This window comes from Melanostigma gelatinosum (assembly GCF_949748355.1).
Source record: "Melanostigma gelatinosum genome assembly, chromosome: 17".
NCBI classification, from domain to species: Eukaryota; Metazoa; Chordata; class Actinopteri; order Perciformes; family Zoarcidae; genus Melanostigma; species Melanostigma gelatinosum.
In genome coordinates, this window is record NC_136650.1 from 22,616,859 (window position 1) to 22,640,644 (window position 23,786).

The following is a 23,786-nucleotide window of genomic DNA, read 5'->3' on the forward strand; positions in this document are numbered from 1 at the left end:
TTCTTAACATGTTACATTCTTTAGTTTCCTGTTTTATACACGATTATTTTTGTTTTGGTGGTGGCGGAGTCTGCCATTCCCGCTCTGGATGCAGAGTTTAAATGTGACGCTTTAATCAGATGAACTTGATCTCCTGCAAACATTTGGCTGCAGTGGTACATTCACTATGACAATTGACGTACTTGTACCACACTTGAGTATTTCCTTTTTCTGCTACTTTATACTTCTCATCATGTCAGATGCAAATATTATACTTATTTATTTATTTGTTACCTTACGGACTCAGATTATGAATACAAATTATTATCAACAGATAAATATCATTTTTATATATTAATACAATGGGACGATATTCACAGGCAACTGTGTTTATATATATATATATATATATAAAATAATTAAAATAAGCTTCACCTTTAAAGTGATGAACACATCAATGCATCAATAATTATAATATGATAATATATATTATTCTCTTTATTTTAGTTTAAATTACAAAATGTCTTCTCGTCCACAATCATTTTTTTTAAAGGAAACAACATTTTGGGAGAACTAACATTTGCAAACAAGAGAAAATATTAAAAAAGTCAACGAGGTTTAAAGTTGAACATTACAGGATAATTTATTCAAAACCTGACATGATTCACTCAGCATGGTGAGTACTACTATTCGGTGTACTTTTACTTTGGAATGCATGGCTGTTACTTGTAAAACACAGAGTACTTCTACACCGAGGTAGTACTACTTTTACTGAAGTAACAGATCGGAGTACTTCCTCAACTTGTACAACCGCTTGTTTTCAGAGTGTGTGAGAAGCTTTAAACACGAGATGTATTCCTCATCGACCTGCCACACACACACACACACACACACACACACGTGTGTGTGTAAGTAGGTCAGTAGTGAAAGGGTTCTCTGCTGTCCTCACTCGGCCTCTGTTCGGCCCGTCACACCACTCGTGTCGACTCTAATTCTCTCCCCCCCCCCCCCTCTCTTTTCTCTCTGCTCTGATTAGAAAGGCAGCAGGTCACACCCCTGGTTCAGGGTCTTGTGGAGGTTTAACTCTTCAGCTGCCGCCTCTCGTCGTCCTTTTAAAAATTTGACCCTTTAAAAAACGTTTCTTTCTTAACGGCCTGTGTGTGTGTGTGTGTGTGTGTGTGTGTGTGTGTGTGTGTGTGTGTGTGTGTGTGTGTGTGTGTGTGTATCCGGGGTGTTTGTTTTGCATTTGAAGGGAGACCCCCGACGCCAGAGCTCTGCGTCAGTGGAGGATGTCTCGTCTCTGTGTTCCAGGGCGGCTGGATGAAGACCTGTGAACAAATGGTGTGTTACCTAACCCCCACACAGCTTTACATGATTTACAGTAGGGGGGGGGGGGGGCGGCCGGTGTTTGAGCTCATACTGCCCTCTGCTGGCAGAAGAAGCAAACAAGAGAACGAGCCGTTTATTTCTCCACAAAAAAACGCCCCAACATGGCTCCCGAAAAATTAAACGTAAACAAAAACTCCACCTAAAAATCTGTAGAGTTTAATTTAAAACAATGCCCCCCCCCCCCTTAAAAATAGTGCCCAGAATGTGGAGCTCAGAGCTGTGGAGGACAGCGTGTTCCTGGTCTGTGGCTCAATGACTCGAGGTCATCGAGGATTCAAATAAATGATAATAATAATAAAACGAGCTCACGGTGGGAATCAAGCTGCTGCTCGAGTGTTTAATATGTAATTATATTCATTTGACTTGTGATTTTATACAACCAGCAGTGGAAGTATTCTCAGTAAAAATACTCCAAATGTACCATCTAATTAAAGTAGAGGAGTATTATCACCTTTCACTGTTTTATATTATCATATTACTGTTTATTGCTGCATTAAAGCGAAATGCAAATACTCAAGTACAGTATCGTAGTAGACTGTTTAAATGTGAAGAAAACTGACGATCAGACAACTAATCTGTTTTAATAATTAATCATTTCAGTCGTTTTTTCTTCGCTGCTGTTGCGTTGGTTCATTTAACGCGTCCGTCTTTTGAAATGTTTCATCTTAAAATCACATTTTAACCAAACAGACGTATAAAGTCAGAGCTTCACTCAGTTTCTTCTTCTGTCCTTCAGACCAACAGAAATAAACAATGTTAATAATTATCACTGATATCCAACATGTGAATCAGTCCGGACTCGAACCCGCAACCTCTACGTCACGCTGTAAAGATTAAAGGAGAAATAAAAACATCTGAGTCACGACTGCTTTTGAAACTTTTATTTTTTGCTTGCAGACAAAAAGAGAGAAAGAAATCCATGAAAGTCCAGATATAATAAATAAATAACCTAAAACATTTGTCTGTTGAAGCGGTTGAAACGATTGTTCTGATGTTTGCATATCTAACGAGTCTACGAGAGAAGCTGAACAACGTGTTTCTTCTTTAACCCGACATATGAAAAGTTAAAGTTGAGAGCTCGTTGGTTCTCGTCCCTAAAATATCTTCTGTAATTCTTGTGGAAAACCGGAACGATATTGTTTTTCAGTTCACCCGTATCTGAGCAAATAAACTTTGGTGGCGCAGACAGGAACAACCCGACGTCTGAAAGACATAACTATCATTGTGTACTCGTACGGTCATGCATACGGTATTGATTAAAGTGTAAATGTTTGTAGCTTAACTGACTGAGGTAAAGTTGCCTGTTTCCTGAAGTAGAGCACACATGCCTTTAGTTTCTGTATTTCCTCTTTTTGGACAAGGACACACAAACAGTATTTGGGTTCGTCTCCCTCTCAAGTCAATAAATCTGCTTCTTGTTTTTAAAAAGACAAATGAGGAATGATTTGGGTTTGTGGCTTAAAACGACTGAAGTTCAGTCTGTAACATCCTCCGCCATCTTTGTTTTATTTAATCAGAGCTCAAAGGAAAAATCCACCTTAAAAACAGTTTATTTTGTAGTTCATAACTGCCGACTCCGTTTCCCAGAATGCCTCTGAATTGGTTGTCAGTCCAAAAATACACGATTTTGAAAACCGTGAAAGTTTGAGGCTCATAGTTGAAGTCGTGATTGATTTATTTTATTTCATGAATTGAATATTTTGAGTTTTTCGACTGTCTGCAACAAAAACACGAGATGTTATTTGATTTATTCATTTGTGAATAAAATGTCAGCAAATAGTGATAAACAGTCGTAATAACGTCCCAGAGCTCAGAGTTTTTATTTATTTCACATCCTTAATATAAATGTAAAATGTTAATGAGTTTCTAGACTGTTGGTCAAACCACAGAAGAAGACATTAAATACTATTTACAAGCGTTGATTCATTATTTTGACCATTAAAGTGAGAAACAGCCCAAAGTGACATCTTTAAAAAAAGCACAAAGATAATGAATTCAGTGTGATATCAATCCTCAGTTTGTGTTGACCCAACAGTTTGAGTTCATTTAGATATAAACAGGATGGACAAAACAATAGAGACGCCTCAGTTACACACATTCGGACTGTTAGCATTAGCTTTAGCTCGGTGTACCTAATACACTGTAATAAGTCTGATCAACACAATCTACCAAGCTGTTCACATAAACTAATAGTCAACATAACTTCATGTTGTTTTTGACTCTTTGGCCATAAAATGTATTTATTGTCTCAAGTTGAAGTGTGTTGCTTTAATGTTGTTTTTGTGTTTTTTTCCAGGTGCATTGTGGGATAAGTTAAGTCTGATATGTAAAGCAGAGTTTTTGGTGGATGTTTCCCTTGAAGGAGTTGCCGTCTCTTGTTTTACTTCAGTGATTCGTGTTTGGAGGTAAATTCTTAAACTGAAATGATGTCGTTGAAACTGAATGGACCCAAATTATCCCCATATTCAACAGAACTCATAATAATGAAGGTAGATTCAGTCCCCGTTGTATTTATACGTCAAGACTTTAAAAAAGGGGAAAAATACTAAAAAGTAAAAAGGCGGACATTGAATTCAAACCAGCTGAGTTATCTTGCTTAATAAACAGAATGGCACTAATTTGAGTCGTCTATTCACAAAAAGCTTTCTTCTTTCAGAACAAAATGTTCTCGTTGTTTGGAGGACGTTCACTTAAGAAAATGGTCCGTTATTCTGAAAAAAGTTCTATATTATTGAGAAAGCCCATGCGAGGTCTCACCTCTCACTTTAAAAACTCTTTACTTTTTTGAGTACGAAAAATGACAAAAGCCCCCCCCCCCCCCCCACCTCACCCTCACCAAAATAAAAGCCCCGTTGTTTGTACAGGGGCAGGATTGGAAAGTGAGTCGTCCCGCGTGTTTGATTGGTCCCCACAGTTCATCAGCAAGAAGGAACTACATCCTGGAGCTTTGTCCTTAAAGTCCGCTCAGTGCTTCTCAGCTGCGTCGGGGCCCAAAGCACAAACCCGTCCCGCTAGTTAACTTGTCCTCCAGCCGAGCTGTGACCCTGTCTGAGCTTCCTGCGGCCATCTTTGGGTCCAGAACCATCAGCTGAGAAACACTGACTCGTGTCGTCTCCACGGTGGATGCTGTGGAATGAAAGGACGATCGATGTGAAACAGTTAAATGAATCATTCTCCTTTTAAAGATCAATCACTGCTACTCCGCTCCAAATAAACCAAACTATGTGAAACTAAAGATCAAGTTTAACCCGATGAAGAGACGTTGACCCGAGGAGGATCTGGAGCTCATCACACATGTGAACCTTGTATTCGTAATCTCATTATTTTGGTCACTGATGTTTTTATTTATATTTTATTTTCATGGAATAGCATGTCGTAAGAAATCTATAAAAAGTCATAGTACAACGTGTCGTTAGGTCATTGGGTGCATCCCATGTCTTTCGGCATTAATATTATAATGTATAATCATATAAATATATGTTCATGTCTTTTGATGATCTGATGTTTCCTCAAAAACTTTTATTATGGAAACAATTAAAGTCAGAGAGCTTTTTTACATCATTTATCATCATTTCATTCAGTCACGTGAGGCGGATCATTGATGAGTGTCGGGTTTGATAGTTATGTCATTTAATTTACTTCTTTAGAACCATATTCTGGCAGTGATGATTACTGTGTCTTTATGAGTAAAAGTCTCTCCAGCTGTTAAAGCCGACTGACCCAGCTTCCCTGGTGGGAGGGACTAAGATGCAAGTTAAACGGGAATGCCGGCATTGCTACAATCCAGCCCGAACTACAGCGAGAGAAGCAGTGGGGTGTCGGAACAAGGGGTATCTGGCTTCATGCCCTTTGCGGTTCAGTACCATCTCAGGATGGATTGGAGGATCGCTAACAGCCAGAGTGGCTCAAATACCCTCTCCAGTTGGCAGCTGCCCTCTCTGAAAGGAAGATATTGTTGACAGTGAGGCTTACGACAGTTGTGTCTGTCTTTGTGTAAATGCTGTTATCATTGGGTTACTTGTTTTTGGCGAGACAAATAAATTACTACTTTTGGCCGCCAGCTCGTTGTCTCCCTGTTTTTGTTCCAGTTTCTGAACATGTCTTAAAAATGTTGAAAAAGGTCATGAAAAAAGTCACAGTATAGCATGTCGTGAAAAGTCACAATAAAAGTCACAGTATAGCCATGTCGTAAAAGTCATACTAAAAGTCACAGTATAGCATGTCGTAAAAAGTCATAATAAAAGTCACAGTATAGCCATGTCGTAAAAGTCATACTAAAAGTCACAGTATAGCATGTCGTAAAAAGTCATAATAAAAGTCACAGTATAGCATGTCGTAAAAAGTCATAATAAAAGTCACAGTATAGCCATGTCGTAAAAGTCATACTAAAAGTCACAGTATAGCATGTCGTAAAAAGTCATAGTATAGCATGTCGTAAAAAGTCATAATAAAAGTCACAGTATAGCCATGTCGTAAAAGTCATACTAAAAGTCACAGTATAGCATGTCGTAAAAAGTCACAGTATAGCATGTCGTAAAAAGTCATAGTATAGCATGTCGTAAAAAGTCATAATAAAAGTCAGTATAGAATGTCGTAAAAAGTCATGAAAAAGTCACAGTATAGCATGTCGTAAAAAGTCATAATAAAAGTCACAGTATAGCATGTCGTAAAAAGTCATAATAAAAGTCACAGTACAGCATGTCGTAAAAAGTCATAATAAAAGTCACAGTATAGCATGTCGTAAAAAGTCATAATAAAAGTCACAGTATAGCATGTCGTTAAAAGTCACAGTACAGCATGTCGTAAAAAGTCATAATAAAAGTCACAGTATAGCATGTCGTAAAAAGTCATAATAAAAGTCACAGTATAGCATGTCGTAAAAAGTCATAATAAAAGTCACAGTATAGCCATGTCGTAAAAGTCATACTAAAAGTCACAGTATAGCATGTCGTAAAAAGTCACAGTATAGCATGTCGTAAAAAGTCATAGTATAGCATGTCGTAAAAAGTCATAATAAAAGTCACAGTACAGCATGTCGTAAAAGTCACAGTACAGCATGTCGAAAAAAGTCACAGTCCAGCATGTCGTAAAAAGTCATAATAAAAGTCAGTATAGCATGTCATGAAAAAAGTCACACTATAGAATGTCGTAAAAAGTCATGAAAAAGTCACAGTATAGCATGTCGTAAAAAGTCATAATAAAAGTCACAGTATAGCATGTCGTAAAAAGTCATAATAAAAGTCAGTATAGCATGTCGTAAAAAGTCACAGTATAGCATGTCGTTAAAAGTCACAGTATAGCATGTCGTAAAAAGTCATAAAAGTCACAGTATAGCATGTCGTAAAAAGTCATAATAAAAGTCACAGTATAGCATGTCGTAAAAAGTCATGAAAAAGTCACAGTATAGCGTGTCGTAAAAATTCATAATAAAAGTCAGTATAGCATGTCATAAAAAGTCATGAAAAAAGTCACAGTATTGAATGTCGTAAAAGGTCACAGTATAGCATGTCGTAAAAAGTCACAGTATAGCATGTCGTAAAAAGTCACAGTATAGCATGTCGTAAAAAGCCATAATAAAAGTCACAGTATAGCATGTCGTAAAAAGTCATAATAAAAGTCACAGTATAGCATGTCGTAAAAAGTCACAGTATAGCATGTCGTAAAGTCATAATAAAAGTCAGTATAGAATGTCGTAAAAAGTCATGAAAAAGTCACAGTATAGCATGTCGTAAAAAGTCATAATAAAAGTCACAGTACAGCATGTCGTAAAAAGTCATAATAAAAGTCACAGTATAGCATGTCGTAAAAAGTCATAATAAAAGTCACAGTATAGCATGTCGTAAAAAGTCATAATAAAAGTCACAGTACAGCATGTCGTAAAAAGTCATAATAAAAGTCACAGTATAGCATGTCGTAAAAAGTCATAATAAAAGTCACAGTATAGCATGTCGTAAAAAGTCATAATAAAAGTCACAGTATAGCATGTCGTAGAAAGTCATAATAAAAGTCACAGTACAGCATGTCGTAAAACGTCATAATAAAAGTCACAGTACAGCATGTCGTAAAAAGTCATAATAAAAGTCACAGTATAGCATGTCGTAAAAAGTCATAATAAAAGTCACAGTATAGCATGTCGTAAAAAGTCATAATAAAAGTCACAGTATAGCATGTCGTAAAAAGTCATAATAAAAGTCACAGTATAGCATGTCTTAAAAAGTCATAATAAAAGTCACAGTATAGAATGTCGTAAAAAGTCATGAAAAAGTCACAGTATAGCATGTCGTAAAAAGTCATGAAAAAAGTCACAGTATTGAATGTCGTAAAAAGTCATGAAAAAAGTCACAGTATAGCATGTCGTAAAAAGTCACAGTATAGCATGTCGTAAAAAGTCATAATAAAAGTCACAGTACAGCATGTCGTAAAAAGTCATAATAAAAGTCGGTATAGCATGTCGTAAAAAGTCACAGTATAGCATGTCGTAAAAAGTCATAATAAAAGTCAGTATAGAATGTCGTAAAAAGTCATGAAAGAGTCACAGGATAGCATGTCGTAAAAAGTCATAATAAAAGTCACAGTATAGCATGTCGTAAAAAGTCATAATAAAAGTCACAGTATAGCATGTGGTAAAAAGTCATAATAAAAGTCAGTATAGCATGTCGTAAAAAGTCACAGTATAGCATGTCGTAAAAAGTCATAATAAAAGTCACAGTACAGCATGTCGTAAAAAGTCATAATAAAAGTCACAGTATAGCATGTCGTAAAAAGTCATAAAAGTCACAGTATAGCATGTCGTAAAAAGTCATAATAAAAGTCACAGTACAGCATGTCGTAAAAAGTCATAATTAAAGTCACCGTACAGCATGTCGTAAAAAGTCATAATAAAAGTCACAGTATAGAATGTCGTAAAAAGTCATGAAAAAGTCACAGTATAGCATGTCGTAAAAAGTCATGAAAAAGGTCACAGTATAGCATGTCGTAAAAAGTCACAGTATAGCATGTCGTAAAAAGTCACAGTATAGCATGTCGTAAAAAGTCACAGTATAGCATGTCGTAAAAAGTCATAATAAAAGTCACAGTATAGCATGTCGTAAAAAGTCATAATAAAAGTCACAGTATAGCATGTCGTAAAAAGTCACAGTATAGCATGTCGTAAAGTCACAATAAAAGTCAGTATAGAATGTCGTAAAAAGTCATGAAAAAGTCACAGTATAGCATGTCGTAAAAAGTCATAATAAAAGTCACAGTACAGCATGTCGTAAAAAGTCATAATAAAAGTCACAGTATAGCATGTCGTAAAAAGTCATAATAAAAGTCACAGTATAGCATGTCGTAAAAAGTCATAATAAAAGTCACAGTACAGCATGTCGTAAAAAGTCATAATAAAAGTCACAGTATAGCATGTCGTAAAAAGTCATAATAAAAGTCACAGTATAGCATGTCGTAAAAAGTCATAATAAAAGTCACAGTATAGCATGTCGTAGAAAGTCATAATAAAAGTCACAGTACAGCATGTCGTAAAAAGTCATAATAAAAGTCACAGTACAGCATGTCGTAAAAAGTCATAATAAAAGTCACAGTATAGCATGTCGTAAAAAGTCATAATAAAAGTCACAGTATAGCATGTCGTAAAAAGTCATAATAAAAGTCACAGTATAGCATGTCGTAAAAAGTCATAATAAAAGTCACAGTATAGCATGTCTTAAAAAGTCATAATAAAAGTCACAGTATAGAATGTCGTAAAAAGTCATGAAAAAGTCACAGTATAGCATGTCGTAAAAAGCCATGAAAAAAGTCACAGTATTGAATGTCGTAAAAAGTCATAATAAAAGTCACAGTATAGAATGTCGTAAAAAGTCATGAAAAAGTCACAGTATAGCATGTCGTAAAAAGTCATGAAAAAAGTCACAGTATTGAATGTCGTAAAAAGTCATAATAAAAGTCACAGTATAGAATGTCGTAAAAAGTCATGAAAAAAGTCACAGTATAGCATGTCGTAAAAAGTCATAATAAAAGTCACAGTACAGCATGTCGTAAAAAGTCATAATAAAAGTCGGTATAGCATGTCGTAAAAAGTCACAGTATAGCATGTCGTAAAAAGTCATAATAAAAGTCAGTATAGAATGTCGTAAAAAGTCATGAAAAAGTCACAGTACAGCATGTCGTAAAAAGTCATAATAAAAGTCAGTATAGCATGTCGTAAAAAGTCATGAAAAAGTCACAGTACAGCATGTCGTAAAAAGTCATAATAAAAGTCAGTATAGCATGTCGTAAAAAGTCACAGTATAGCATGTCGTAAAAAGTCATAATAAAAGTCAGTATAGAATGTCGTAAAAAGTCATGAAAAAGTCACAGTATAGCATGTCGTAAAAAGTCATAATAAAAGTCACAGTATAGAATGTCGTAAAAAGTCATAATAAAAGTCACAGTATAGCATGTCGTAAAAAGTCATGAAAAAAGTCACAGTATAGCATGTCGTAAAAAGTCATAATAAAAGTCACAGTATAGAATGTCGTAAAAAGTCATGAAAAAGTCACAGTATAGCATGTCGTAAAAAGTCATAATAAAAGTCAGTATAGCGTGTCGTAAAAAGTCATGAAAAAAGTCACAGTATTGAATGTCGTAAAAAGTCATGAAAAAGGTCACAGTATAGCATGTCGTAAAAAGTCACAGTATAGCATGTCGTAAAAAGTCACAGTATAGCATGTCGTAAAAAGTCACAGTATAGCATGTCGTAAAAAGTCATAATAAAAGTCACAGTACAGCATGTCGTAAAAAGTCATAATAAAAGTCAGTATAGCATGTCGTAAAAAGTCACAGTATAGCATGTCGTAAAAAGTCATAATAAAAGTCAGTATAGAATGTCGTAAAAAGTCATAATAAAAGTCACAGTACAGCATGTCGTAAAAAGTCATAATAAAAGTCACAGTATAGCATGTCGTAAAAAGTCATAATAAAAGTCACAGTATAGCATGTCGTAAAAAGTCATAATAAAAGTCACAGTATAGAATGTCGTAAAAAGTCATGAAAAAGTCACAGTATAGCATGTCGTAAAAAGTCATAATAAAAGTCAGTATAGCGTGTCGTAAAAAGTCATGAAAAAAGTCACAGTATAGCATGTCGTAAAAAGTCACAGTATAGCATGTCGTAAAAAGTCACAGTATAGCATGTCGTAAAAAGTCACAGTATAGCATGTCGTAAAAAGTCACAGTATAGCATGTCGTAAAAAGTCATAATAAAAGTCACAGTACAGCATGTCGTAAAAAGTCATAATAAAAGTCACAGTACAGCATGTCGTAAAAAGTCATAATAAAAGTCACAGTATAGCATGTCGTAAAAAGTCATAATAAAAGTCACAGTATAGCATGTCGTAAAAAGTCATAATAAAAGTCACAGTATAGCATGTCGTAAAAAGTCATAATAAAAGTCACAGTATAGCATGTCTTAAAAAGTCATAATAAAAGTCACAGTATAGAATGTCGTAAAAAGTCATGAAAAAGTCACAGTATAGCATGTCGTAAAAAGTCATGAAAAAAGTCACAGTATTGAATGTCGTAAAAAGTCATAATAAAAGTCACAGTATAGAATGTCGTAAAAAGTCATGAAAAAGTCACAGTATAGCATGTCGTAAAAAGTCATGAAAAAAGTCACAGTATTGAATGTCGTAAAAAGTCATAATAAAAGTCACAGTATAGAATGTCGTAAAAAGTCATGAAAAAAGTCACAGTATAGCATGTCGTAAAAAGTCATAATAAAAGTCACAGTACAGCATGTCGTAAAAAGTCATAATAAAAGTCGGTATAGCATGTCGTAAAAAGTCACAGTATAGCATGTCGTAAAAAGTCATAATAAAAGTCAGTATAGAATGTCGTAAAAAGTCATGAAAAAGTCACAGTACAGCATGTCGTAAAAAGTCATAATAAAAGTCAGTATAGCATGTCGTAAAAAGTCATGAAAAAGTCACAGTACAGCATGTCGTAAAAAGTCATAATAAAAGTCAGTATAGCATGTCGTAAAAAGTCACAGTATAGCATGTCGTAAAAAGTCATAATAAAAGTCAGTATAGAATGTCGTAAAAAGTCATGAAAAAGTCACAGTATAGCATGTCGTAAAAAGTCATAATAAAAGTCACAGTATAGCATGTTGTAAAAAGTCATAATAAAAGTCACAGTATAGCATGTCGTAAAAAGTCATGAAAAAAGTGACAGTAGGGCTGGGCGATATGGCCTAAAAAAAAAATCTCCGATTTTTTTACAAAAAATCCGATTCACGATTTAAATCGATTTTTTTCCCCCAAAATTTTTTGCAGATGACAGAAGCTGTTGAAAACAATTTTTTCTTTTATTTTGTGATGATTTTCCCAAGTAGGTTGATAAAAATAAAGTGCAAACAAAACCTGAACATTGTAGAAAGGTGCCTGTAGTATACAAAAAGTATTTGGTCACTCTTTTGTTTGCCTGAATCATTTAAATATAAAATTAAATTAAACATAACATTAAATGGAATTAAATAGTAGCCTTCCATTGTAAACAACTGTGCAAATGTAACTTTTTACAGTAAGCTTTTCTAACTGAATACACTGATACAAACACAGCATGAAATAAAATGTATATGACCCTTTAACATTCACATTTTCAAAAGTGCAACATCTGATCTAACATCAACATAACATATTTTGCACAGTAAATAAGTGCATGTAAACAAAATCAAGTGCATTCACAACATAACCAACAGTATTAAACAGTAGTGCATGTTTTTTCTAAATATTTTTTGCCAGGAAGACAAGCCTGTCTACTACCTCTGGCTTCAGGCATGCACGGTGGCATGTAACAATGCCCCCCCACACACTGAAAAGCCTCTCAGAGGGGGCACTTGTAGCTGGCACAGAGAGGTATTTCTTTGCTAAAGTACTTAGCCTTGGAAAGTTAAGTTGGTGACGCTTCCACCAGTCAAGTGGATCGGTGTCTGGGTCAACCTGCTGGACCACAGGTCAGTTGTTGCGGAGTAGAATGACATCCCCTCCAGCTCCGCAGAGATCCTTTGGCGTGTACTATTGTACAGCCGAGGCAAGGCAACGTCAGAAAAATGTTTACGGCTTGGTAGCACGTACCTGGGGTCCAAAGCTTTGAGACGGTGAATAAACCCCGGCTTTTCCACGGTGTATATGGGCACCATATCTTTTGCGATATACATCGCGACTGCATCCGTGATGGCTTTCCACCGTGTGGAAAGCAGTGAAGCTGCTGGCCGCCATTGTTTTAGTTTGTAAACAATGCGCGCGCACTCTACTACGGGAAAAAGGGGTGGGGGCGATTTTCTCGATTTTCAATAAAACACATCGCCTTAAAGCACACATTCGAATTAATCGATTAAATCGATTTATCGCCCAGCCCTAAGTGACAGTATAGCATGTCGTAAAAAGTCATAATAAAAGTCACAGTATAGAATGTCGTAAAAAGTCATAATAAAAGTCACAGTATAGCATGTCGTAAAATGTCATGAAAAAAGTCACAGTATAGCATGTCGTAAAAAGTCATAATAAAAGTCACAGTATAGAATGTCGTAAAAAGTCATGAAAAAGTCACAGTATAGCATGTCGTAAAAAGTCATAATAAAAGTCAGTATAGCGTGTCGTAAAAAGTCATGAAAAAAGTCACAGTATTGAATGTCGTAAAAAGTCATGAAAAAGGTCACAGTATAGCATGTCGTAAAAAGTCACAGTATAGCATGTCGTAAAAAGTCACAGTATAGCATGTCGTAAAAAGTCACAGTATAGCATGTCGTAAAAAGTCATAATAAAAGTCACAGTACAGCATGTCGTAAAAAGTCATAATAAAAGTCAGTATAGCATGTCGTAAAAAGTCACAGTATAGCATGTCGTAAAAAGTCATAATAAAAGTCAGTATAGAATGTCGTAAAAAGTCATAATAAAAGTCACAGTACAGCATGTCGTAAAAAGTCATAATAAAAGTCACAGTATAGCATGTCGTAAAAAGTCATAATAAAAGTCACAGTATAGCATGTCGTAAAAAGTCATAATAAAAGTCACAGTATAGAATGTCGTAAAAAGTCATGAAAAAGTCACAGTATAGCATGTCGTAAAAAGTCATAATAAAAGTCAGTATAGCGTGTCGTAAAAAGTCATGAAAAAAGTCACAGTATTGAATGTCGTAAAAAGTCATGAAAAAGGTCACAGTATAGCATGTCGTAAAAAGTCACAGTATAGCATGTCGTAAAAAGTCACAGTATAGCATGTCGTAAAAAGTCACAGTATAGCATGTCGTAAAAAGTCACAGTATAGCATGTCGTAAAAAGTCATAATAAAAGTCACAGTACAGCATGTCGTAAAAAGTCATAATAAAAGTCAGTATAGCATGTCGTAAAAAGTCACAGTATAGCATGTCGTAAAAAGTCAGTATAGAATGTCGTAAAAAGTCATGAAAAAGTCACAGTATAGCATGTCGTAAAAAGTCATAATAAAAGTCACAGTACAGCATGTCGTAAAGAGTCATAATAAAAGTCACAGTATAGCATGTCGTAAAAAGTCATAATAAAAGTCACAGTATAGCATGTCGTAAAAAGTCATAATAAAAGTCACAGTATAGCATGTCGTAGAAAGTCATAATAAAAGTCACAGTACAGCATGTCGTAAAAAGTCATAATAAAAGTCACAGTATAGCATGTCGTAAAAAGTCATAATAAAAGTCACAGTATAGCATGTCGTAAAAAGTCATAATAAAAGTCACAGTACAGCATGTCGTAAAAAGTCATAATAAAAGTCAGTATAGCATGTCGTAAAAAGTCATGAAAAAAGTCACAGTATAGCATGTCGTAAAAAGTCATGAAAAAGTCACAGTATAGCATGTCGTAAAAAGTCATGAAAAAAGTCACAGTATAGCATGTCGTAAAAAGTCATGAAAAAAGTCATAGTATAGCACAGCGGTTCCCAAACTTTTTAGGCCGCGCACCCCCTTCTACATCCCGACCGGGTTCGCGCACCCCCCCCCCCCTTAATAATAATAAAAAAAGAAGCAACAGAGCCTTTTAAGCCTTCATAGCCGCATAAGAATCGGACCAATGAGAGAACAGTTTGCTCGCGCGTGGCATTTGTTTACAAGATTTAGTCCGCTGTTAAATGTTGCAGTGTGAACACAAACCGAACAAAGGAGCAACTGCAACAAAGCAAACGAACTGAAGGTGTGAAAACGCCCTGAAACACTGCAACAAAGTTTCAATAACTTTCAGTGACACAAGGCGTCACTTTTAAAGAGCAATACGGATGCGAGCACACACGCACAGGCTCAGAGGCAGATTATCACATTTAATTTACAATTAATGACCGACTAATGTAGCCAGGATGTCTTCGGACAAAGCATCGATGTGGCGCGACACAGTGTTGTCGGACACCGGGATCATGTCCAACTTTTTTGCTTCTTTCTCCCCAATCATACATTCCACCATCTCTCTGGCAGCTGGCAAGCTCACGTCTTCGGCGATTGTGTGGTAGCCCCTTTCTCGCTATTCTGTAACCAGATATGAAGCCCGTAGTGCGTCATTTATAGACCAACACATGAATGAGACTCCAGTTGTTTTTGGCTGTTTTGTAACTCCTCCAATTTGGATATAAACAATGTAAGGGGCTTTTGACTTGCACTGGCATGCTTGGTGTTCAGGTGGCGACGTAAATAAGAGCTTCAGACTGTTAGCCAGAACCTCACTGCACACCACGCACTGTGGCTTTGGGGAATCTGCGTTGCCAATCCAAGTGAAGCCCAGACACAGATACTTTTCATCATATTTCCTCTTTTTTTCCCAGTCTGCGCCGTCTCATCTTCCTCTGACTCTGGCTCGATTTCTTCTCCCCCCAACGCACCTCTCCGTTCCCCTCGCCTCCGATTCCTCTCTCTCTCTCTGTCCCTCTCCTCTTTTACGACTGATAGCTTCAGATGTCCCACCTGACAGTTTTTAAATTAAAATTACATTTTTTTTTATATTTAATATTATTACACCATCAGACCGCCATTACACTTTTCCTCTCGCGCACCCCCTAGAGGCAGCTCGCGCACCCCCAGGGGTGCGCGCACCCCACTTTGGGAATCCCTGGTATAGCATGTCGTAATACCGTATAAAAGTAATACCGTATAGTATAGTATGTCATCATATATTTAAAAAGCCATTATAAAAGTCAAAGTATAGTATTCGTAGGGATTCTTGCTTCACAGTTGCTTTCATAACGAGGTGTCGACGACATCACATTCTTTGCTACATCACCAGTTTATATCTGTGTTTAGTGAGACATAAAATCAGACTCACCTCTCATGTCTGCTCCTCTGCCTGGGGCTGTGATTGGCTGACACCTTTAGACTCCTCCTTGATCGCTTCACCTTCATCCTCCACCTCGGCTTCCCCCTCCTTCTCCTCCTCCTCCTCCTCCTCCTCCTCGCAGTCGTCATCAGTGGCTTCTTCTCCTTGTTCTTTCACCTCCATCTCTCCTTCGCTGTCTGCACGTTCTGCTGCAGCCTCCTCCTCCTCCTCTTCGTCTTCGTCTTCTTCTTCTTCTTCTTCTTCTTCCTCCTCCTCCTCCTCCTCCTCCTCCTCCTCTTCGTCCTCCTCATCGCTGAAGGGCTCCCTGCTCTCCACCACCTTCCTGGCGGTCTCGGAGAACCAGTCCCTCACCTGCTCGTAGCTCATGCTGGACTTCGTCACCAGGTCGTCCAGGTCTTTCTCACTCAGGGCTCGGTGTTTGAGGTAGTAGTCCTTCAGGAACGACTTACCGGACTTCACCTGCAGGACGTGAAAAACAAACTTTACATCTAAAAGTACCAACATTTTGACTTAGATTGTCTAAAGTCAGCTGACATTTCGGGAAATATGTTGTCTTATGAGGAGCTACTTCAAAAGTATCCATTAGCTTCAGCCAGGTGTACCTAATAAACTGGACACACAAACCTTGATCGGGGTGGCGCCCCCCTGTGGCGAGCGTTTGCAGGGATACGGCCGGCGTGTCCTCCTGGACCAACCGCGGAAACGCTTCCTGGACTTCTTCTGGGTCTTAACTCCGCCGTTCAGCGCCTCGTCCACCTTAAACACAAATGTATTTCCTTTTTTTTTTTTACAGTAGAGTCCAAGTAAAAGTTCTCCCAAGAAGTACAAATATAATTGAATCTCTAGGAGGAGTTCGTTAAAGGACGCCTTGAAATGGTCAGAAAAACGGTCAGAAAATTTAAAATGGCTAACTTCCTGTTTGGTTTAGGGCATACTTCCGAGAGGATTTTTTGTATGTCCAATCCCGTTACACAGACCTACCAAATGTCATACATCTAGGTGAAACCCGATGTTGGGGCTACTCAAAAGGGGGCTTTATCAAGCAAACATGTCACAACCCAATCAGACTGCAATTTTCGCCATCTTTGCCTTGTGTGCCAAATTTCAAAATCTTACCAGTAACCCAAGCACCTCCCTTTTGCACTGAAATGCGGACAATAATAATAATAATAATGTTTGTTTTTTTTAAAACAGAAGGACCTAAAAAATAAACAAGAGAAGTGTCTACTGCATGTGTTTTCAATTAAAAAATGAAAAAGCACTTACCTTCCCGCTCTGGTAGAGGTAGTACCACTTCAGGTTGCTGTTCTTGCAGGCGTAGCGTGTGTCTCCGAACCAGTTGACGATGTACGTCCTCGGCAGACCGCTGTCCTCCGCCATCTGGTCGTACTCCTCCGACGTGGGCCACTGTGTGCGGACGAAGGCCTTCTTCATGATGTGGAGCTGCTCCGGCGTCTTCTTCACCAACTTCCTGCTCGAGGGCGGCATGGACGAAGCCCCGGCTGCCGGCTTCCCCATCTCTTCCTCCTCTTCCTCCTCCTCCTCTTCCTCCTTCGAGGGCATTTTCCGCCTCTCGGTGAACCAGGCGTCCACCTCGCGCCGCGTCAGCTTCGTCGCCGTGCGCAGCCGGCTCAGCTCCTCATCCGGGGGCGTGTCCAATGTCTGGAAGCTGGCCTCCAGGATGAGCAGCTGCTCCGGGGTCTTCTCCTTGAACTTCTGCGGCGTGAAGTCGGGGAAGGCGTGGCGGAATTTGACCCGCGGGTCGCTGGCGGAACCGGACGGAGTGGCGTTGGCGGAACTGGAAGGAGGGGCGTTGGCGGAAGTCGGCGAGCAATCGGCGGCGTCGTCGCTGGAGTCGATGACGATGGCGGCGGCGGTGTTGTTGTTGTCGCTGTCGTTAAGGCTGCCGCCGCTGCTCCTCCCTCCTCGTCCTCCTCCTCCCGGCGCTTTGGCGGGCGGGGCTTCACTCAGCAGGACACCGTGGTGATCCTTGGAGTTCCTTTGGTTGTACCGCGTGTCGCTGAACCACTTCTTTATCGCTCGCTTGGAGAGTTTGGTGACCTGCATGAGTCGCGATATCTCCGCCTCGGTGGCGAACTGCCGGCGGCCGTAGCTCGCCTTCAGCTCCGCCAGCTGCTCCTTCGACTTCTTCGGTTTGGCCCCCGCCGAAGAAGCGTCCAGAGCACCGGCCGACATTTCCGTCTTCGATTCCGTCGCGGACGGTTCGGTGGCTTTGGGCTGATTGCCGGGGACGCCCGTGACCGTCAGGGTGATCGGGGAGGCCACCGGCACGGCGCTTCCGTTGCCGGAGACCTGCGTGAGGATGAGGCCCGACTGGCCGACGATCTGGCAGGTCTGGAAGATGGACTGCAGGCCGTTAGCGGCCGCGGCGATGTTGGCGGGGATGACGTTGATGGTGTGAGGGACGGTCTGCACGGTGCCGTTGAACTTCTTCCTCCTCGCCTCCTCCACCTGCAGACAGAAGAGTACGAGACTCTGATACATGATACGGACTTTAGCACATTAGCACGAGCAGAAGTTGAATATTCTTCCTGGTGTGACGTCAAACACACACGGCCACAACAAAAACAGCTCATCTCATCAGATTAACAAGCAAGGACTGAATAATAAATCACAATTGCTCATGAATTCCTAGCAAACTTATTTCTTACTTTATCCAAAATAAATATTAATTCTTAATAATAATTGTCCAAATTACCTACATCTTTATTTATCCATCCTGCGCTTTCACACCTTTAATTTCAAGAAAGAATCTCTGCTTCGGGGGATTTCTACTTTCTCCATTTGTTTCTTGTAAAATAAATCATAATTTACAATTATAATTATGGTTCCTTAGAAGTTTGGAGATGCTGTTGTTGTCTTTGGCGATCGTGTCACCAGCACATTAAGGGCTGCAGATCAAAACCAAATATTAATAATAATGTTTTTGTGAATAGAGTCTGGTGTCTTTAAAGAGATTATAGCTCCCCATCAGAAAGAGGTGAAAACATAGCGTACACGTACACTGATTATTTTAGGTGTGTTAGAATCCGTCCACTATGGAGAAGTTACCTCATACAAACAGTTCAAAACATCTCAACTAACCCGTTAGGATTTCCTCCTCTTGGACTTCCTTTCTCCAAATTGAGGCCTAAATCATGTACTTAGCTAACATGTAAAAAAAGGTAAAAGGTATAGCATGAGGAAGAGTTCTGGACCCTTTGCAACCCTTAAAAACGTGAGCGATTCATTTAGGCCTGGGTGTGGATGAGCACCGACCTCCTCCGGCGTCCAGCTGACTCCGTGTTTCAGCCTCTGAGCAGAAAACCAGACTTTGATCTGCTCCTCGCTGAACTTCGTCTGCGAAGACAAACCCATGATCTCCGACACCGACGGGTACGGAAACCTGAGACACAAAAAAACTTTATTTACAACATGAAGTCTCTCCAGTCGACATGAGATGATGTCTTACGTAACAACAAGACTTGTTTTATCTTGTGTAAGATTAGATGAGATAGAACTTTATTAATCACGAAGGAAATTATTGTGCAAGAGTTTGATGAAAGATTACAATCGAATAAAAATATGTTTTAGTTAAATTAAACATATCGACCTAAAGGGACAAAAAGAGTTCATGCGTGACAAAGAGACAAAAAAGGCATCAAATAAACTCATTTCAGAAACATTTCCAGCTATTCTTTTGCATTATTTTCTTGAGAAAATTATTAAAATGATAATTCCCTTATTAATTATCAATTGTTGCCAATTACTTTTCTTGTTTACAGACTAATTGTTTCAGTGGGGAGACGGACTTCAACATTTAGTTTCGGTCTTTTCATGGGATTTGTTACAAATAAAAATAAAAATACTAAAACCCTGGATCTGCCCTTAAATCCTCTGAACCCCAAAACCCGCCGGTGGGTTTGTTTTTCAACACGAGCCAAAACTACAACGTTCATCTCAGCCAGAAGCTGCAAAAAACATCATTATCGTCAGATTTTCATCTTTCCGACAGTCTTTGAACACATTCTGAGCAAAGAACGCTTCCTTCCGAAAAAGCAACTAAACAGAAGCTAAAATGATGATATTTCATCGAAAACATTTTATTCTACATTTAAAATCTCACCACGAATAAACCGTTTGAAGTAACCACGTCCTGTAAAAAGCATTTAATTCTGAGCTCAACATTGATTCATCTGAGACCAACAGTCACATCACAGAAACTCTGAACACAGAGAGGAGAGGAGAGGCTGGAAGTAGAGGATGTAAAGATGTGAATGGTCAATATATATTCATGATTCATGGCATGATAACTGTTATTCCGCACAAAAGACATGTTTGAGTTCTCCCTACTAGTCATGATTGTTCTGCAGAATTGCAAAAACACCCTGAATCTGCTTCCGAGGGTGAAGAAGCTACTTGCATCATAGAGTGGATTATTTGAACACTAAACGCTGACTGGCAGTCACGTGACCAGCGGTTACCTGTTGTAGGCGCTGACCAGCAGGACGTTGTTGTCCATGGCCGTGTTGTATGTCGGGATGCTGCTGATGGGGATGAGGAGCTGCGTCTGACTGCAGTTCTGCTGGTTCTGCAGCGCCGACAGCACCTGAGCCAGTGTGCCGGGGGGCAGCACGCCGCCGCCGGAGCCCCCTTTGAACTGCAGCAGGTTGGAGCTGCTGACCACGATGCTCTGCGGGACGGCGTGGAGCTGCAGCGGCATGGAGACGGGGATGAGGCGCGGCGTGACGGCGGCGGCCATCGGGGCAGGAGAAAGCGCGGGCGGCTCCTCGTCGTCCTCGTCGCTCTCCACCTTGATGACGTCGTCGACGGCCATCTTGTGCATGGCGGCAAACTTCTTGGGCTCCGCCCGGCTTCTGATCCTCATGATGGGCGTCTTGCTGAGGGCGATGCTCTTGCGGGACGTCTCCTCCGCTCCCTCGTCGTCCTCCACTTTGACGAAGCTGCCGTCGAAGGTGAGGTCGTTGATCGTCTGCTGGAAGACGGTCTCGTTGTGCCGCTTCACCATCGTGCGGGTGAAGTTGTCCTCGCCCGGGTGGAGGCGAGCGTTATGGGTCAGCAGGGTGTCGTAGCTGGACGGGAAGAAACCAGTCAACACTTCGTTAATCAGACAAACTTTAGGGTGCAAAAACATAGAGATTCAGAGGTTCAGACTCGTTTCATCCAGTAAAACTGGGTTTAAAATGAAATAAATCAAGGTTTTAAATAAAGTTGAGCTAAAACGAATCTGGTTAGTTTCATCTCATCTAACTAATTTAGCAAATCCAAGTTTAAACCAAAATGAAAGAGAGTTTAATCAACGTGATGCTGGCTTACTCAAATAAAAAAAAACTTACGTTCAGCTACTTAGCTTAGCATTACTCATGAAGCTCTAATGTTTCCTCCTTTTAGAAAAAGTTGGCAGAACAAATAATAGAAAGATTTAAAAAAAAATGAACAGCAAACCTCCTCAAGTGTAAGTTGAAGGTTAATACTGGATCACAGTCAAAATTTGAGTGAGTAAAAACTAAACTGATGTTTAAAGAGGTTCAAATTAAATATTTCTTAATTTTAAGCTCTTTTTAAAGTTTTGGTGCAACATGATTTAAACTTAAACTGTGATTTTATCTGCTGAAAAAACTTTTTTCTATACGTAACATGAGATTTGTGTTCTTGGATATTGCTGCTATAAATCCTTCTGTGTCTTTTTAACACATTTGTATTTTTGGATTGTCGTGTGTGTGTGTGTGTGTGTGTGTGTGTGTGTGTGTGTGTGTGTGTGTGTGTGTGTGTGTGTTCTCCTGTTTGTACGTTAGCTTTAAGGGACGAATAAAAAATTTGAACTGGACACGAAAACAGAATGAAATCCTCTCATTTGAGAAACTGAAAATCACAATTAAAGGAAAACGTTTCGACATTTTTTGGGCAAAATTCACTCATTTGAGAGTGTGGATATAGTGGCTTCTACTCTCCGCTAGCATAACAAGTATTAAACACGAGTATACAAAGTATTAAACCAGAGTATACAAAGTGTTGTACCTCTTGGTGTGGTAGTCGCACTCCATGCAGACGTACGAGGTGTTGGTGACGACGTCCGGATGCTCCGCGTCCACGTGCATGGTGAACAGGTTGAGCTCCGACGTCTGGAAGCTGCAGTACTTGCACTCGTAGCCTCCCTCCGTCATGTTGGAGTCCACGTAGTCCGACACCGACGACCGGCGGTCCGCATCCTCGCCCGGCTCCTCCGGCGGACCGCCGGGGAACTCGGAGACGTGACCGTCCTCCTGGTCGGCCGCGACGGCGGTGACGTCCTCCATCTCCTGGTCCGAGTCCACGGCTTCTCGGGGGGGGACCATGCACGGGGTGGTGGACTTCCTCCTGCTCGCCATCCTGAGGGTTTTTTGGGGTGGGGGGGGGGCAACGTGTCTTGTCACAGCTGTCTCAGTTGAACTCGTCCCGCTGTGGCTGCATAAAGTATGACGTCATCGGTTGAAACGTTTTCCTCTGTCGTCCTTAAATCCTGAAGACGAGAGAAGAACAAAGAGTCGTGTTTTAACTATTTATTAAGAATTTTAAGACCCCTATAGGATAATAGCTCGTGTTTTTTTATCTTTTACATTAGTTTTCGGGTATTTTATTTCCATTTGATGTCGTTATTGTTATCGATTTCATTTTGTTGTTTAACGAGGCTTATTATATTTATTATTGTTGTTGTCGTTATTCTATTTTACACCACTTCTTTGCTTCCGTGTGTGAATATATTTCCCTTCTATGAACCAACAACACTCATCTTATAACTTATATAATCATATTTCTGGTTACTTTTCTCATCTGGCTGGACGTTATAAATATGTAACAGTCTAAATACTTGTTATTCAGTATAATAAACACTGTTATGAGTTCTGTAAATTACACAAGATTAAAGTAAATGAGATTAATCAGATAAATTGATCAGCTATTAGAAAAGCTTCTGTTGCAGCAGAAGCTTTGTGCGGTTTATTAAACTGTGAGGCTGCAGCAGAAAACACACTTCCTGCCCCCACACACACTCTCACACACACACACACACACAGACCACGCTCACACACACAGACAGACACTCGCTCGCATACAGACAGACGCAGTCTCTCTCTCTCTCTCTCTCTCTCCCCCTCTCTCTCTCGCGCTCTCGCTCTCTCCCCTCAGCTAGCTTACTTAACGACAACAAACACCAGCAGCATCCTAAGCTAACCGTAGCTAGCTACCTAGCTAAGCTAGCTAAACGTCCACAAGTGGCAGCGGACGTGAGGCGCCGCGCGAGACACAGACAACAGTCGCAAACCAGCATCTCACGTCGAAAAGCAGTTAGCTGTCTAGCGGCTGTAGCTTCTTCGTAGCATCTCTGGTTCTCGGTGTGTTGAGACGCAGTCTTCCGCCTTTCTTTTACCCGAATACACCGAGGAGCCCATCTGCTTCTCAGCTAACCGGGACACGGTGCTCCTCCGAAGGCCTCGAGCTGAACCTGTTAGCTCCAGTTGTCGGCTAGCGACGCTTTACGACTCGCATTCTTCGCTCTGTTGCTTTCGTTAATAAAAAAGGACAGTTTAATAAAAACGGCACCGATAGTTCACCGAACCTAACGATGGCCATTTTTTTTTTTCATACCATTGCTACACGCGACCAACGGCCGGGGAATACATCCGGTTTCATTTTGTTCAAAATAAAAGCTTAAACTAAAGTTTAACCAAATTAGCAGTGTACAAATACAGAAGTAAAAGTAGTAATACTCTGTTACATGTAATATTCTTGTATTTAAAACCTAAAAATACTTGGATTATAATTATTTCAATGTATTTGTATGTAAATTAATTTATTTTTAATTTATTTATTAATGTATGTGTTCATCACTTAAATCTTGCAGCTGGTAAAGGTGATCAACTTTTAAAGTTGAATGTATTACGTTAGTTGATTTATATATTTAAATAAATCTCAATTTAAAGTAATCTCTCAGATAAATGCAGCAGAGAAAACATTAAGATATTTCCCTTTGAGATGTTGGAGAACAGAAGTATGAAGTAGCATAAAATGGAAATACTCCAAGTACAAGTTTGAGGTAC

The 23,786-nt window shown here is 39.5% G+C and overlaps 1 protein-coding gene across 1 annotated transcript; it reads right to left on the bottom strand.

The window, feature by feature from the left end:
* Nucleotides 1-4,238: 4,238 nt before the first annotated feature.
* LOC306791289 (zinc fingers and homeoboxes protein 1-like) lies at nt 4,239-23,235 on the bottom strand. Its single transcript, XM_079287939.1, has 8 exons — nt 23,023-23,235; nt 21,730-22,210; nt 20,175-20,783; nt 18,970-19,096; nt 16,957-18,162; nt 16,315-16,446; nt 15,679-16,149; nt 4,239-4,494 (listed from the first exon to the last, which is right to left on the bottom strand). The coding sequence occupies exons 2-7, from the start codon at nt 22,077-22,079 to the stop codon at nt 15,682-15,684; spliced, it is 2,892 nt and encodes a 963-aa protein (XP_079144065.1). The 5' UTR covers nt 22,080-22,210; nt 23,023-23,235; the 3' UTR covers nt 4,239-4,494; nt 15,679-15,681.
* Between the last annotated feature and the right edge of the window lie 551 nt (nt 23,236-23,786).

Excerpts from the sequence above, each read along its gene's own strand:
- LOC306791289 (XM_079287939.1), bottom strand. The coding sequence starts at position 22,079 with ATGGCGAGCAGGAGGAAGTCCACCACCCCGTGCATGGTCCCCCCCCGA. Across the intron at positions 16,447-16,956 it reads ACCTCTACCAGAGCGGGAAG|GTGGACGAGGCGCTGAACGG; the intron begins GTAAGTGCTTTT and ends TTTGTGTTTAAG. Across the intron at positions 16,150-16,314 it reads GGGGCGCCACCCCGATCAAG|GTGAAGTCCGGTAAGTCGTT; the intron begins GTTTGTGTGTCC and ends CACGTCCTGCAG.